Genomic DNA, 17213 nt, shown 5'->3' with positions numbered 1-17213 from the left:
GAAGCACACAGGCAATGCTTTGAAAAGGGGTTAGAAAAGTCACAGGGTGTCACAGCTAGGTGCTGCGCATCAGTCATGGTCATGGCAGACTGGCCATGAGCCACAGAACCCAATGTGACAAACCAGCAAGAGGCATTCTGTATTATCTTTAAGTTTCAGGGATGGAATGTTGAAAAACAGCACAGTGTTTCTTTCTAGGGACAGATTGGCAATAAACATGGAATGCCTCCATTTCTGAGACTTCACGCTCAGAAAACCACTTACGAGCACACACACACAATTCTAACTAGGAGGGTATACAGAATAATTTATACCAAAAGCCAACGGCCACCAATAAGGACTGGGCACATTCATGTCACGACACGGAATGCAGAATTTTAAATGTTGTAGCAGGTGAATGTGGTATTGTAGTGAGACCTTCACAGAGAAAGAGGAGCTGAAGAAAGCTGAGACCCTAATATCCAGGAAGAGGCCCCTGGCCACAGGCAGACTTAAGAAGTCTGGCAAAGAGCAAGCAGTTAGTTCCTTGTGCCTGGGATGACTCTCCTTCATTCCCTTAAATGTCCAGATTCCCGCGAGTGACATCCTTTGCCACCTACAGCTAGAATGAACGGTCATCTTAGAGCCCTGTGCACTGCAGCAAACATGTCTCTACTGACATACAGACATTAAATGGGAAAAGGAAATCCAAACACTCAGATTTCATGTCAAAAATGTATGTATAGGGGTCTGGAGAGATGGCTCAGCATTTAAGAGATGGCTCAGTGGTTAAGAGCACTGAGCTCTTCCAGAGGGTCTGAGTTCAACTCCCAGCAACCACATGGTGGCTCACAACCATCTGTAATATGATCTGATGCCCTCTTTTAGTGTATCTGAAGACTCCTACATGACTGAAGAATTTATCTGCCAATAAGAGAAAAACATTTCAAAATTAAATCTCATTAGATGAGTGACTAACTTTCGAGTCTTATATTGTCGATCCTGATTCCAAAAGAGGGGGGGTACTACCCTAAGTTTAGGAAAGAAGGAACAACCTTAGAGCTTTCTCTTTATCCTACCACATGAGGAATTCCCTAAATTGTAAGGCAGAAATGGACTTGGGTACCCAAGTTGGGAGGGTATTTACAGCAGGCTCTTGGGGGAAATAGAACAATTTCAATCTGTCAAGTGCAGTTAATACTGGTTAAGTTTGTAGAGAGACTCCAAGCCAGCACCAGACTGGAGAAATTGGGTCAAACCTCATCTCAGCCTTCCCTGTCTATGGAGAGTGCTCCTCAGCCTTTCCTGTCTATGGAGAGTGCTCCTCAGCCTTCCCTGTCTATGGAGACAGTGCTCCTCAGCCTTCCCTGTCTATGGAGAGTGCTCCTCAGCCTTCCCTGTCTATGGAGACAGTGCTCCTCAGCCTTCCCTGTCTATGGAGAGTGCTCCTCAGCCTTCCCTGTCTATGGAGAGTGCTCCTCAGCCTTTCCTGTCTATGGAGACAGTGCTCCTCAGCCTTCCCTGTCTATGGAGAGTGCTCCCCAGCCTTCCCTGTCTATGGAGAGTGCTCCTCAGCCTTTCCTGTCTATGGAGAGTGCTCCTCAGCCTTTCCTGTCTATGGAGAGTGCTCCTCAGCCTTCCCTGTCTATGGAGACAGTGCTCCTCAGCCTTCCCTGTCTATGGAGAGTGCTCCTCAGCCTTTGCTGTCTATGGAGACAGTGCTCCTCAGCCTTCCCTGTCTATGGAGACAGTGCTCCCCAGCCTTCCCTGTCTATGGAGACAGTGCTCCTCAGCCTTCCCTGTCTATGGAGACAGTGCTCCCCAGCCTTCCCTGTCTATGGAGACAGTGCTCCCCAGCCTTCCCTGTCTATGGAGACAGCTCTCTTTTACTTAAACCAAGGTCAACTGATAACTCCGCCCTGTTCAACAGTGATCCATGATTACAAAAGGCACACACAACCTTTGTCTAACCTAGATTTCTACAGTTGTAATATAACACCAGACCAAAAACAACTTGGGGAGCAGAGGGTTAGAGCATAGCTTTAGTCAGAAAGGAAGGTGGTCAGGGCTGAAATTCAGGTAGAACCCTGATTGTTGACTTCCCTCCCTCTCCCAGCCCCCCTTTCTTATGCCACCCAGGACCACTTGCTGGGAGTAGGGTGGGGGTGGGGCACCATCCCCAGTGGTCCAGGCCCTCCCACATCCACCACTCATCAAGAGATGGCCACAGCCAGTCTGACAGAAAGAAGCATCTGCTCTGAGGTTCTTCCCAGAAATCTAGCTTCCGACAAGCTAGGATAGCCACACGGCGTTTCCAGGAACAAACAGGAGGGGACAGCTAATGGTTCAAACATTACGGGGCTTCAGGTGTAGCCCAGTGGTCAAGCATGCTAAAACCAAACAGGACCAAACCCTGACTTCTTTGCTGAAATCAGAGGCCACAGCATATCCCCAAGCTGTATACGCTTCTACTCTTCCTTCCCTTTAAAACTTTCTTTTTCAGGCTCATAATCAGCCAGGTGGGTGCAGGACAAGGGCCAAATGGCAGCAGACATACTTCTGCTAGATCCAATGGAGCACCCCAAAATGGCAGTGCTGGACCATCATAAACGTTTGGACTTTGGCCCAGCAAACTGAAAAATGCTTACCTGGTAAGCACCCTAAAGGTGGTTTTGCTCACCGGGGAACTCTGCCCTTCACCCACCCCAAAGTTCAACTACTCTGGCAAAGGCATCCCGTTCTGGGTCCATCTGAACAACTCAAAGATGCTGGCCCCATAAACTCCATGTGAAATCTGCTGGCTTTCCCACCATATTCATCCCTCTGCCCTCCCCCACCCCAATCTTGCAGGTTTGATCTGCAATAAACTGCTTTCTACCCATGGAGTGGCTGGTTTGACAGTTTGGCTGCGTCCTCACTTACACTGTACCTTACTTAACAGTTTTTTAAATGTACTAAGGCCCGGTGCAGGGTTTCACACCCTGAAAAGCGATGAGATGCCTATTGGGCCTCCAGGTTCTCCCAGCATCCCTCAGTCCCTACCTGTTACAGGGCGTGGCTGGCAATACCCCATCCTCTACACAGAATTTTCCAACCTAGGGGTTGGGCTTCTTCCTCCAGAGGCTCTTCACTATAAAATCCAGACTTGGGTGGATATCCACGCTCCTCTCAGTGCTACCCCTCTCTTTGCCCCTCCCCATCCCCCACTGCCTCTGGCCTCTTCTGTCTCCCAGTCTGGACTGGGACTTCTCTGACCTCATGCTGTGAGATCTGTGAAACACCCCCCCCCTTCTTTAGGTACAACTGGGCGCGAATTGGCTATTTGGTTGGTAGAGAAAATCTATCACATGGGTTACAGGTTGATGGGAAGAACACCAGCTTTTTTATTCAATCCCTCACACATTAAAAAACAAACAAACAAACAGGGAACAGAAAAGATGGGCATGGTACAAACCTTTGATCCCAGCACCCAGGAGACAGACTCGGGCAGATCTCTGAATTCAAAGCCAAGCTGGTCTACAAAACAAGTTCCACGACAGGGCTAACACAGAGAAACCCGATCTCAAGGGAGGAAAAAAAAACAAAGGGAACAATAAGAAAATGACAGAAATACATCAATATTTCAGATACTGGGTTTTTTTTTCAGTATGAATAAGTTTCCCCTATAAACCAAATTTCCCATGCTTTTAACAGCACAGAACTGGGCCTCACATAAAATACAGAGCTTCCCAGCACATTTAGCATACAAATAAAACCCTTGAGAACTGAAAACTGAATGACTGCTTTAATCTTATCTCTGCACTTAGGGTGCTGTTAACTGTTTGATGTCAGGGAGTAAATGCTTCCCTCTACCCCCACAGGCAGGTGGTGCACAAAGCATTTATCAGCTGGCCTTCTGGATGTAGCGGGTAAAAAGAAAAAGAAGAACTCTAAAAACCATCCTTTACAAAGATCTGTGTCCTTTACAGCTGAAAACGAAGAAAACCACAAACCTACTTTCGGCAAAGTGTGTTTCTAGTTATTAATGAGATTTGTACTCCTTTAAAAAATGATGTACTTGGGGGGCTGGAGAGATGGCTCAGTGGATAAGAGCACTGACTGCTCTTCTAGAGGTCCTGGGTTCAATTCCCAGTAACCACATGGTGGTTCACAACCAACTGTAATGCATATCTTCTGGTATAGCTACACTGTACTCATATACATAAAATGAATAAATGTATCTTTTTAAAAAAGATATACGGGGAAGTTTATTGCTACAAGTCAGCAAAAATTTGTAATGAAAAAAAAAAAAAAAAAGAAAGATCCTGATAAGACCTAACTGCTTAGCTAGTAACATAAATCCAGAACCCCATTGTACGGATTCTGGTATGCTAGTCACTTTGAAAAGGGGGTAACACAGGGTTGGGCCATTTCTTCATTGTAGGTCTAGTATTTGAAATCCATTGACTAAAACTGTTTTGTTCTTGGCTTAAAGACTACTTTCTATGGGCACTTCCTGCTATGGGACAGTCAGTCTAGATGAAGAAAAAGATATGCACAAACAAAGTCTCACCCTCCAGCCAACCTCCTGCCTCAGCCTCCTACCTGCTGGGCCATGTCTCCTGAGCTGCCTTATCCAGCGAAATCTCTTTCCTCGGCATTCCATCCTGACACCACCCAGGCATCCTGGTGGGTACCACCTTTTAAGCAAAAGCTGAAGCCAGAGTAAAAGCTACATGGCGCATCAGGTATACTTCTGGACATGAGGAGGCCTTTCCCTCGTAAACCCATGCCCTCCTAAAGGACTGCCAGGCTCCACTCTTAGATTTCTTTGCCTCTCAACGGTGGGTGCTGCCTGACTGGGCCTGGCACTCGACTCTAGAGCAGCGTTCCTCAACCTGTGGGTCGAGACCCCTATGGGTCGCATGTCAGACATTTATACTATGATTCATAACAGTGACAAAAATCACAGTTACAAAGTAGCTATGACAGGAGGAGGAACTGTATTAAGGGCTGCAGCATTAAGAAGGTTGGGAGCATCTGTTCTAGGGAGTATTCGTGTAGCAGATGTCCCCAAGCCCTCTTCCCTCACAGAGAAAAAGCTAAAGCCCAGATTGCAAAGTCGGGCTTTCTGCATAACCCCCTTCACAGCTCAAAAACTCAGGATGGGCCTTAAATAATCCTTTTGTTTACAGAGGGTCATTTCCTGCAGTCAGCTAACACCCACAGAGTCACACCCCATTCCCTAGGAGAGCCAGAGACTTGCTCTGTAAAAAACAAAACTGAAACTACAGCAAAGCAAACCAGGTGTAAGAAACTCTGGTCTAGTAACAAAAAGAAACTCCACAGTGGAGGGCCACTCTTACTTCCCCTACCCAAATTAAGGTAATTTAACAAATGAAACAAAACCCACAGGGTCTGTCCTTTAAAGACTTGACACAGGTTCTCTCCCAACAGCCCACCGGGGACGAGTTTTGGCATCAGTGTCTGGGCAGGGAAATGGAAAGTGGGAAGATAGGAATCACAATTCCTTCTGCAGCAGCGGGAAACGCCTGCACAATCACCCCCTTTTACTTAAGAAAGGGAGGCCAGCTTCCTGAAGCAGCTTAAGAGACTTTGTCACGTGCCCCACAGAGACACAGAAAATGAGATAATAAAACTGAAGGGTGGTGGCAGGCTGGCCAAGAACTGACTTCTTCAGAATACCTTTGGCTGTGACACTATCCAACACTGGGTGAACTATTAATGCTCAAGCAAGGAGGATCTTTCTCAAGGCCAGCCTCTTCCTGCCCCATGTGTATCTGCTCATTAACAGATGGCTTCAGTCAGGCGATAGATAAGTTAAACGACTAGGGACATTTCTTCAGTCCTGTGATGTTATTCGTTCTGCTTCACAATGAGAAGTAAAAAAAAAAAAAAAAAAAAAAAAAAAAGAAAAGAAAAAGAAAAAATTAACTCTCAAGTTTATAAGGACAAGAGGGTGCAGCCTGAGGCAGCTCCCAAAGGATTCCTAAAAAGTGGAACCCAGGTCCTTAGAGTCTGATCCAGCCACCCAAAGCCAGAACAACCCTGAACTTATACCACTTTGTAAGAAGAAAGGAAAGAGGAAGCTAGCAGAGCTTGAGGCTAGACTAGGCCAGAGGCTCAGAAGTGGCCAGCCTCACTCCAACTCAACTACTTGTAGGTTATAAACATTTAACCCAGTCCAAAGTCACACCTGTCAAAATTTACCTGACCCTCCAACTGCCACATCTGATTTATTCCAACCTCCCCTGCATTTGTTTCCGAGGAGCTGTAACTGGACGAAAGGGAAGAAATCTTTTTGGTGTGCAAAAGGCTGCCTGCCCAACAAAGGATCGATCAACTCTCTACCATCTAAACAAAATTTGATTCAAAGGGTATGAGAAAGATACTGTGATTTCTGGTGTAATTTAAGGGAGAGGAGAAGATCAGAAACATATTCACCTCAAAGACAGAAACACTTAAAACCTAATCTGAACCGGGTACAGTTGCTCAGGTCTTGAATCCCAGCACTCAGGAGGCTGAGGCAAGTGGATCTCTATGAGTTCGAGGCTGCCAGTCTGGTCTACAGATCGAGTTCCAGGATAGCCGGGGCTACATAAGTTTTTTGCCTTTTTTAATCTATGAAATTTTTTAAAAGGAGAAAGAACTTGTGGTTTTCCATGCTAGTTGGTTAACATTCATATACCTGGTCCAAAAGTGGATACTAATCCACTGCACCCCACCCCCTCTTAAGATGGGGCTCTTAATCACCTTTAACTCTCTATGTAGCCAAGGCTGCCCTTGACCTATTGACCTATCTTCCCACCAGATGACAGCTGGATCTTGCGAGTGCATGTGTGTATGAGCATGTGCTGGGAGGGGGCCTATGTTCTGTTCCCTGTCCCCACCTGCTCAGTGTTCAACATTACTCTTTAACAAAGGACATGAACTTGTAGCTCATGTTTAGGATTAAGAAAACGAAGGGGTGCGGAGCAGTTCATTGGTTCCGAGGTTTTACAGCTGGGGGAGGGCCTTAAACACTTACAGTGCCACGTGAGGTTCGTGAGGCTGGTTCCCGCTGGACCTCTAACCCATCTGCTGGGAATCCTAGCTTCATTATAATGCTTTAGCAGCTGGAGTCCTTGTTGGGTCCCATTTGCCTTGGGACCTTTGTGTCAGCCATTCTGAATGTAACAGATTCGCCCCGATGATCTTGTCATTCATCTTAGTTTTGTTGTCATCCAAAAGGAGACCTGTCCCCTACGGGTTTGAGTGGCCCGTGCTTCCTGTGTTAGTTAACATTTTTTTTTAAGATTTATTTATTATGTATGCAGATTTCTGCCTGCATGTACACTTGCCCACCAGAAGAGGGCATCAAATCCCATTACTGATGGTTGTGAGACTCCAAGTGGTTGCTGGGAATTGAACTCAGGACCCCTGGAACAAACAGGTCCCTCTCTCCAGCCATCTCTCCAGCCCCAATCTTTCTTCAAACAAACAAACACAACGCCCCCCCCCCCCCGAAGCCTAGAACAACTCCAGAACCATTCAATACACTGTTGTGAAAAGCATACAAACTTGCCTTTTTAAGACTGAATCTATGCCGTGTCACACTGTCATAAAGCCCTCTTAGCCATTTCCAGATTACGTTTTCTTTTTCTTTCTTCCTTTCTGAGGCAGTGTCTCTATTTTGTATGTATCTCTGACTGTTCTGAAACTCAATATATAGAACAGGTTAACCTTGAATTCACAGAGATCCACCTTCTTCTGCCTCCCTCGCACTGGGACTAAAGGCTTGCACCAACACTGCCGGGCCCTCTCCGCTTCTTCATGCTAACATTGATAACCCCTGACTCGAGTGGTCATTACTAGGAAAGCACAGAAAGGAAAGGGCTAATCGAAAACCTAGGCGGGTCCCTAATTACCCAGCATACAATGGTATGGGGGGGAGGGTCACCTGAACTTTCGGAATGATACCACATTCACAGGCAGATAGAGACCTTTCGGAAACTCACTCCTCCTGTCTTGCAAATTGGCACATGCAGAGTAAGGTGATCACACCTTGAAGGCACTTCCCCTCTGAGCACAAAGGAAATCCAGCTACTTCAGTAATAAGATCGCACTCTGAGCTGGTCCCCTCGGTGGGGGGAGGGGGGATCAAGTATGCAGCCTAGAGGTGGCAAAGGAGGAATTTTCACAAAATGAGATAGATCCTGGGGAGTCAAGAAGAAAATCATCAATTGGATTTCTCCTGGGATGGTACTGGCCACTGGCCAGCATTACCCACCAATGGACATAAAGGAGTCTGGGATATGTTATGACCTCCGTCATTAACGCCACTGGAAGGTGTTTGCAGCGTTGCGGAGATGTTTGGTGCCCGGCTGATTCTGAGCTGATCAGGTTTCTCCTACCTTTGCAAAAATCCCAAGTGCTGACAGATTAAACTAGGCTGCCTAAGCACTTCTTTTGCCTTTTAAATTGGTGGACAATACAGGTCGGGATCCGGGCCTCTCTTCCTGGAGGGCCCAGCATCTCTTCCCACCATTTCCTTCTCCTCTTTGCTGTTCATTAACATAGATCCTAACAGTTAGGCCTCGCAAGAAATGCAGCTGCACATTGTGTTTCCCCCCTTCCTTCTCAGGACTTAGCGGGGCACCAAACAAGACAGCAAGCCTGCAGGAAAGTCCGTAATGAAAACATGACCCAAAGAGCATACGGCTTTGGGCAGCCCATGGCCCAGCCTTTTTTTTTTGACCTCCAATAAAAAGAAAAAGAAAATTCAAGCTTCTCTAGATTTTATGTATGATAGCTTGGCCTTCAACAACAACACACACAAAAAAAAAAAAAAAAAAAAAAAAAACGCAAGTCTGGGGGGCTGGTGACAAATTTAGGGAAAAAGCAAATTCCTCGGACTTTGAAATACTATATATACCTAGATATTTCTGACTCCTGCCCCCTCAACCCCCGCTGATAAAAATAGCAAAAACTATTACAACCAGGCAGTTACTAAATAATATATCTTTATGTATTAAAATTAGCCTTTTCCCCTGAGAACTCTCGATGTTCCCCCTGTCCCCAGAAGCCTTTTCTCTTTCCTTGTTTTTGGTCACAAGGCTTCCCAGGGATCCGAATTCCATTTTCTGGACACTCATTAACACGATCCGCATTTTCAATCACCAGCAACTACATGCGAACTGTTCTGGAAAACCTTGTTTTAACATCTGGCCTGGCCTGTGCACCCCAACCCAGCACCACTCCTTGCTGCCCGGCTAGTTTGTACTCTGCAAAGCCCTGGACTCTTGTGCAGCCAGGGCCTCTCCGATTGTCTGAAGCTGGCTGTGTTGTGTGTCCGGACCCAGTGGAAGATGCTGGTACACATCTGCCCCTAGCCCTCTAGCAGAAGACAGAGACCCCACTTCCCAGCTCGGAAAGCAACTGCCTCACCCTGCTGCTCAAGGTTCCCTCTAAACACCCTCCTCTTTTTCTTTCTGGCTTTGCTTACTGCCCACCCCCACCCCCCCACCCCCCTCCCCCCCCCACCCACCCCCACCCCCCGCTTCCGAAAGAATCCTTGAATATCCACACAATCTCAATCTGTCTCAATCTTCCTCTGATCAAAGTCTTCAGATTTAGCTGAATCGCTGACTCTTAATGTTCTTTGGCAAAGCTCCACCACCGTCTCAAAAGAAGGCTTGCTTCTGGTCCAAGCCACCTCAACCTTTGTGACATGCCTTATTAAACCTGTTAAGCTGTGCATGACTGCCCCTCCATGAAACTGAGCGACTGGGCCAGGCAGGTAGCTCACACCTTTAATGCCAGCATCAGGGAGGCAGAGGCAGGCGGATCTCTAGAGTCTGAGGCCAGCCTAGTCTAACAGAGCAAGTTACACAGAGAAACCTTGTCTCTAAACAAAAACACAAAAAGGAACAAAGGGAAAGGAGGAAGCCTCTCCTAGATCCTAGCATCCCTCCAGGGTCTACACACCAAGGCCCTAGTCAGCCAACGTCATAGCCACACTGCCTCAGCTGCCTGCCCAGAAAAATCAACAGCACAACTCCTGTGTTGGCCAGACACACCTGTAATCCCAGCACTCGTGAGGTTAACATAGAAGACGCTGTATGCTGAGACAGACTAGACTGAAATAGTTAGACTGTCTCAAACACACAAACATGAAGGATAAACAAGCAAAATCCTACATTAGCTTCTGAGGATTAAAAAAAAAAAAAAGGTTATAGGTGGCCCAGTACTTTATAATAGAGCACTCAGACAAAAACTAAGCAAGAGTCAGGGATTGGCTAGGTATAGTGGCTTATCACAGCACTCAGGAGGCAGAGGCAGGCGACCAGCCTGGTCTCCACAAGTTCCAAGGCAGCCAAGGCTACCATAATGAGACGCTCTGTTTCTCTACATAAATAAATACTAGTGGCTAATATTTATGAAATTTTCATACCCTAAATGATCCTGACAGTTCTGTTCTGCAAACTGGAGGAGCTTCAAGTTCCAGGTTACATCAAGAAGCATCCCTCTGGGGCTGGAGAGATGGCTCAGTGGATGCACACAGTTCAGTGGATGGCTCCACATCCACTCTTGCTCCAGCTGGTGAGGTTCATTCTCCTCATTCCTTCCTAAGGTTTTTCTTTGCCCAAAGCAAGCACTGCTCAAGAGGAACACTGGAGTTCCCTTCCTGCTGCCCCCAGGCAGACACTAAGGTGCCAAATGAAACTGAACACAAACACTCCCAAGTGCCTGTCACACAGAGCAGGCTTGCTGGGGTCTGGGAGTGTCCCTGCCCATCCACTTAGCTAAGGCTTCTGGAAGCCCCTAACTAGAAGAAGGTCAGAAAGGAGTTCCCCAAGAGAACCCAGAAGTTCTATGGAATGATCAAGTCCACCGAGAGACTCACCTGACCTACCAAGTACTGCAAGGTGAGGACAAACCTGAAATCGCTGAGAGGAAAAGGGTCCTCAATATTAAGTAGTTAGCCGGCCGTGTGTGTTTCCAAATTCTACATACACCTACAAGGATTATGTCTGTGCGCATGTGTGTGCAGGACAATGGAATTGGTGTGTGGAAGTGTGACAGTTAGGTGGCATACATCTCTTCTGCAGAACTGTATGACAGAGGTGATGATAACCCAGGAGCTACAGAGATGACAAAGAACTTCTTGGGAACACAACGCCTCCATGGATGTTGGTAGCAGGCACAGAAAGAGAGGTTACAACTTGACTCCTGCTCAGCCTGGGTCAGAATGGGGAGAAAGCAGTAGGTTCGCAAAACACAGGGGAGGACGGATGCAATCCCGACTGTCGTGTGGACAGATCAGAGCTGTTCAGAAGGATCTGGGGTATCATGGGGCCCAGCATTTGGCATCATATTGGACTGAGAAAGGATGTTAGTACGTGGAGAGCATCAGAAAATCACTAAAGTGATTTGTGATAAGCCAAGGAGGTGAATCTCAACAAGTCCAGCCCAAACCAGATTCAACCAACCTGCTGGAGTTAACCCCTACCTAGATCACAAAGAAAATAAAATCCTCAAGGTCACTTGTTCACATAACCATTATGGAAATGCAGGAGAAAATTCACCCATTACATTCGTTTTATTTATATTAGGTTTCATGTACAACTTAAAGAACTGTTTTGCTCAATAAAAACACAGACCTCAGGACATCTAGAGCCCGCTGGCTCTTTCCTAAAAATTTCCAGTAAACAATGGCCTGCCAGGACCCTGCCTTCCAATTTTTAGCTTCCAAGACAGTCTTTATTTTTAGTATTCCTTTCATATATTTTTTTTACATTTTTATTAGATACTCTCTGTATTTACATTTGAAATGTTATTCCCTTCCCCCACCTCACTCCCACCCCCCTTCCCCCTCTACTTGTCTCCTAGAAGGTGCACTAGCTCCTAGTCACCCTCTCCACCTCAGTGCCTTGGCATTCCCCCACATTGGGAAAATGTGCCCTCACTGGACCAAAGGCCTCTTCTCACATTGATGCAGACACTGCTATCTTTCGTTATATATGCAACCAGAGTCATGGGTCTCTCTATGTGTGCTCAATGGTTGGTGTTTTAGTCCATGGGAGTTGTGGAGGGTTTGGTTGGCTAATAATGCTGTTCTTCCCCAGATAGTCTAATATGAATATTATATACTATACTACATATATACATTGCATGTACAAAAACAGTATACAACAAATACACAGTTCTACAGAACATATCCTCTAAGGGCTGCATAACATTTCCTATAAAGTTATATAGTAAATTCCCCTTTGTTGAACCATTTCTATGATGAATGTTCACAACCATAACTCTGCAATAATCACCCCTAGAAAGAGACCTTTAGTACACCTATTTCCTCAGAGTAAATGCTTAACAATGCATACACTAAATCAAAGGGTGAGAACAGATTTTAATGCCTCCTGCCAAAACCCCTCAGAGCCCCCGCCCTACTTTCTATCACTGTTACCATGTTTCCAGTTTATCTCCCCAGCACTACCACTAATTAAATCAGGCAGAAAACAGGACCCTTCACAAACAGTCTGAGAAAGTGTCTCCAAAGCAGCCTCTACCTCAACCAAAGGATGGCGTCAGAGCACAGAGAGTAAGTGCTACAAGGACTCACCAGCTGATTAGAGAAACTGGAAGCCCACTTCGGCACAGCCCTTTCTCTATGCTCACTGTTCAACACAAACAGCCTGCAACCCCAGTGCTTTGTAAAACACTAAACACTGAAAGACCTGAAGTAAAGATTGCTTGACCCTCTTAAGATCTGACTTGATGCCTTTTCTGCCAAACATCCCCATCACTATTGCTGGGCTGCCTTCTCTTGCTTCTCTTAAACTTTATACTGCTTCCCCGGAACTGAGATGTATTTTAAACTGCTTCAACAGAAGGTGATCCACCTAAAAAGTACCCAATGACATGAATGAATCTAAAAATACAACCAAAGGGCTGTTTGTCTCATTCCCCGCCCCCCAAAAACACTCACCCACAGGTTCTGTAAGGCACACAAAGTCTCAGTATGTTTGAATACACTTTTACTTACTAATGATAGGTAATCACTACAAATTATGAGTTTATTAGTTACAAACTTATTAACTTCAATAAAACCTGACCATACAATTGGAGACACCGTATAAGAACTTAGAAAAAAAATTAAACAAAAAAGACTTTTGAAGCAGTAACTCACTCTGTAGCCCTGACTGGGATAGACCTTGCTATGTAGACCAGGCTGGCCTCAGACTCACAGAGATGAAGGCATCACGACGCCCAACTGAGAACTTTTGCTTTAAGTAGAACCTTGCCACATGTGTACATTAGCTTCTGAACTCTCAATCTTCCTGCCAGAATTACTTTCTTGCTTTCTTAGTTGTAAAACTAATGTTAAGAATAACCCAAGACTCTGCACATACAAGCAAAACCCTTGCAGTCCTCAGGTCCCAGAAAGATTGACAACCGGTTGTCTCTGCAGAAAAACTTGCAAAAGAGCACTCACACATAACACACTCGAAAGCCAGATGTTTTCTCTCTCACACAGCTGCAATGTCCTAAAATTACCCTCCTCTGTTTTAAGAGCTATACAAAGCTGCAAACTCTCAAAAACTTTTCAACCACAGAAAGATGTAGAAATTTTCCTAACTCCCCGATTTTTAATTCTGCACAACTCTATCCACGTGAGTATATCAGTGTCATTATTGCAAAGTAAGGCAGAAGAAAGAGGCTTCGGGTTAAAACCTGCTGGATAATCACAGGAGCTGGTTTCAAACATAGAAAGGAGAAAGAAAGCCTTGACTTCTCCAATGTAGGAGAAAGTCTAAGCCCACGCCGATGTTTTACCGATGGTTCAATTCCCTTTTCTAACTCAGTTCAGTGGCCACCAGAAATTACGAGCGTTTATTCCTTGTCTTCATGTATGTATGTATACATGGTGTGAGTGTGTGTGTTTTCTGTTTACTAGAGTCCATTCTAAGGCTCGCCGATGTGTCAGAACAAATTGCTGGTCCACTGGGTGGGCAGGGAATGGGTCCAGTGTTGTGGTTTTGTATGACAAGCACATTAATGGGACTCACCAAATTTATTTTACTTGTGGCTTTCAGGGTTATGGGGAAAAGGGGGGTAGGAACTTTTCAAAAACCAAGTATACACAGAGAGCAGAGAATTATGGTAAAATTACCTGGATCATTCAGACCAATTTGCTTTCCTTGTATTTCTATTATGCTAGCTAGCCAGGTGTGATGACAAACACCTTTAATCCCAGTACTCTTAGGCAGGAAGACAATCTCAAAGCCTGACTGTGCACCCTGGGAGACCCTATTTATAAACAAAATGTATAAAATAGTGATAGTGTTTGCCTGGCAAGCCTATGGTCCTAGATTCACTGAAAAAAAAAAAAAAAAAAGCCAAGTAATTGAGTAATTGAAGCTCACTCCCAGTGTCTGTATTTTATACCCTCCCACCAGTACACGCTCTGAAATCTTCCTACTAGGTCTTATTTCTCAAATAACAAACGTTTACTAGGAAAGGGTTAACACCTACTAGAATCACAAGCTGTTCCTACCTGACTGGGAACACGGACAGCAAGGCAAATAAGGCGGCCGATTGCACCAGCCCGGCGGCCTGTACTTACTGGATGAGATCACCAGGAGTAAGGACCTCGGTGCAGCAAGCATTTCAGCTAAGATGGATCAAGAGAAAAAATGTGACTTGCCCTACTTTTAAGTCAAGTGGGTATGGGACTTGGAGACAAATCTATTGTTATATACCTAAACCTTGAAAACAAACAAACAAAATCAAAAAAACTATGGGGTTCTTCCAAAATCATTTTGAAAGAACCAAACTTTGTTCTTGTTACAAACTTTTCTGAACCAGGTGAAGGGGAAAAAAGATGGTTTCTAGGATCTGTCTTTTATCAGAGCTAAAGGTACTGCTGATCATAAATGAGCTACCATGTGTTAATTAAAACATGTTAAACACCAGCAATTTCTTAAGAAGCAAATGGGCCATCATATTTCTTATGTAAGTTTAACTGGTCAGGAAATAAACGGACAAACAGCCGGAACTTGCAGCCGGCCCCTGGCTTTGTTATAAAACAGCATACACAAAACTTTCCAAAGCAATATTTGCTGATAAAATAGGTAATGTTTTTAGGTGGAGTCCATTCACTTAGGGTGCACCACCTCACAGCTGTGGTAAGATCTATTTTGCATTGATTTGCATACATACGTTTAGATCTCTCCCGTCTTTCCCAGTTACAGTTCCCATTTCACCAGTGGATAGTTCCCCGCAGGTCAGAGAGTTGGTTGGATGAACTCTTTCAATGTTTGGTCTCACTCTTGGTATTAAGTTTGCACAAATGTCTATTCGCTCACCCGGCTAACTGTTTTAAAGTCAGTTCCGGTTGTGTACATCCTCTTTATTAGGATGTAAATTACCCGTAAGAACACTTTTTTACATTATAGTGGGATGGGCAGTTTCTGCTCTGCACTCAATTCTGGGAGACCTTAAAAAAGATAAACATAATTTCTTGGACTCCAGATAACCCACTTGCAGGAGTGAAAGAGAGACAGGACATCACAAAACCGACAAAATTCACGAGCCCCGTGTATACCCGGTCCGCACACCGGTGTTTTCAATAAGAAACGCTCCACAGCCGCAAATCGTTTTTAATCATCATTCCGAGTGTGCCACATTGTGATTTTTTTTTCCCTATAAAAACACCCTTCCCGCACCTCTGCTTTTTAGCCCTTGTTATCCTACCCCACCCCCACATTCGACTTCTCCCAGGTTCGACGGGGGTCTCCGACTCATCGGAGAAGAATGCGGCTGATGAGTTATCTATTAATCCAAAATGTCTCAGCTAAGAGGATATTTCACCCAGAACTTTTAACACTGAAAGGGAGGGAGGAAGGGAGGGGAGCTGGGGTCGGAAGTATCTTCTACCCAGAACTTTCCCAGAGTTTCTTCCTTCACCCTCCCTCCCTCCCTCCCTCCAATTTCCAGCTGCAAGACGCAGAACCCAAGTCCTGACCCTCCCTGGTCCCAATCATCTGAGGTCACCCAGGAGTCAACTCTCGATTCCGCTTTCAACATCCCGGGTAGACAAAGCTGAGCATTCTACTTACAAAAGTCTCGGGAAAGTCCTCAAAACTTATGCAATAAAATGGGGCACGGCAGACGCGCGTGGACCTAGCCCCGCGCCCTCGGGACGCCGCGTCCCGTGGTAACCCCCCCGGCGCGCACCCGTGCGCCCCGCGCCCCCCAGCCAGTCCTCCTCCGTACCTCCTCTTCCTGAAGATTGGCCTCGCTCGGGGTGTTCTCCTTCTCGGCTTTGCTGCCGCCGTTCATCTTCCCGGTCCTTCGTCGCCGCGCGGGGCTGGGGCGCGGGGCTGGAGGCGAGGGCGCGCTCGCCCGCTGCTACCTTCCCCGGGGGCGGGCTGCGGGGCTGGAGCCGGGCGGCGCAGCGGAGAGCCGGCGCGGGCGGGGACCTCGGAGAGGCCGGGCGAGCCCCGGAGTCCGGACGCGGCCGAGAAGGAGGAGGCGAGGCGGCGGGCGCGGTTGGGACCGGAGCCGCCGAGGGCGCGCTGCTGGCTGGCTCTGGGCAGCGGGGCCGCACGCAGCGCGCTTTCTCTCGCCTTCCTCCCTCCTCCCCTCCCCTCCCTTCCCTTCCCTCCCCTCCTCCCTCCTCCCTCCCTGGACGTGCGCAGCCTGCCGCAGCCCAGAGGGACACGGTTCGGGACAGCGAAGCCCCCCGCGGGAGGAGGGGCGCGGGGCGGAGCGGCCGACCCCCCTGCTGGGCAGGGCTGGGGGGGGTGTCACCGGGGTCACGAGGCCTTGGGGACTGCGGGGACCACGGGGGGAAGGTCGGGACCGCTCTCTCTCCACTCCCTTAACCTAGGCGTTCCGGCAGGCCGACGGTGGTGGGCTCGGAGAGGGGACTCGGGGCGGGGGTCAGACCTTTTGGGGGAGAGGGCGCATGGACTGGAGCGCGCTACTTTTGTTTGCTTGCTTTTCACGACGGATGTGCACCCAAAGCCACCGTCCTTGGCAATACCCGCCGACACTCGGTTCTTCCCCGGCTGAAAGGTGAGGGACACGCGGGACAGCCCACCACCGAGCCCCGCTTTTGCAGGAGACCGCTTGCCACCCCACTACGAGAGTCCAGCGAAACCTCCCCAGCCTCCCCCCACCTCGGCCGCTATCGCTCTCTAGGCTTCCGGCCGCCCCTGTTCAGACTCGCACAGCCGGCACCAGAC

The 17213-nt window shown here is 47.1% G+C and overlaps 1 protein-coding gene across 5 annotated transcripts in view; it reads right to left on the bottom strand.

Moving 5' to 3' along the window:
* RBPMS (RNA binding protein, mRNA processing factor) overlaps nt 1-16587 on the bottom strand; it is a 142109-nt gene extending 125522 nt beyond the window's left edge. For all 5 annotated transcript variants that reach the window (XR_013975324.1, XM_080928278.1, XM_080928281.1 and 2 more), the window contains exon 1: nt 16240-16587. Coding sequence is in view for 4 of the 5 variants with exons in the window: in XM_080928278.1 (XP_080784404.1) it covers nt 16240-16305 (66 nt within the window). In the remaining variant the exon portion in view is untranslated. The remainder of the gene's footprint in view (nt 1-16239) is intronic.
* Between the last annotated feature and the right edge of the window lie 626 nt (nt 16588-17213).

Source organism: Micromys minutus (assembly GCF_963924665.1).
Source record: "Micromys minutus genome assembly, chromosome: 14".
NCBI classification, from domain to species: domain Eukaryota; kingdom Metazoa; phylum Chordata; class Mammalia; order Rodentia; family Muridae; genus Micromys; species Micromys minutus.
Note: the sequence above shows the minus strand (reverse complement) of the source record. Positions and strands in the feature narration are given on the sequence as shown.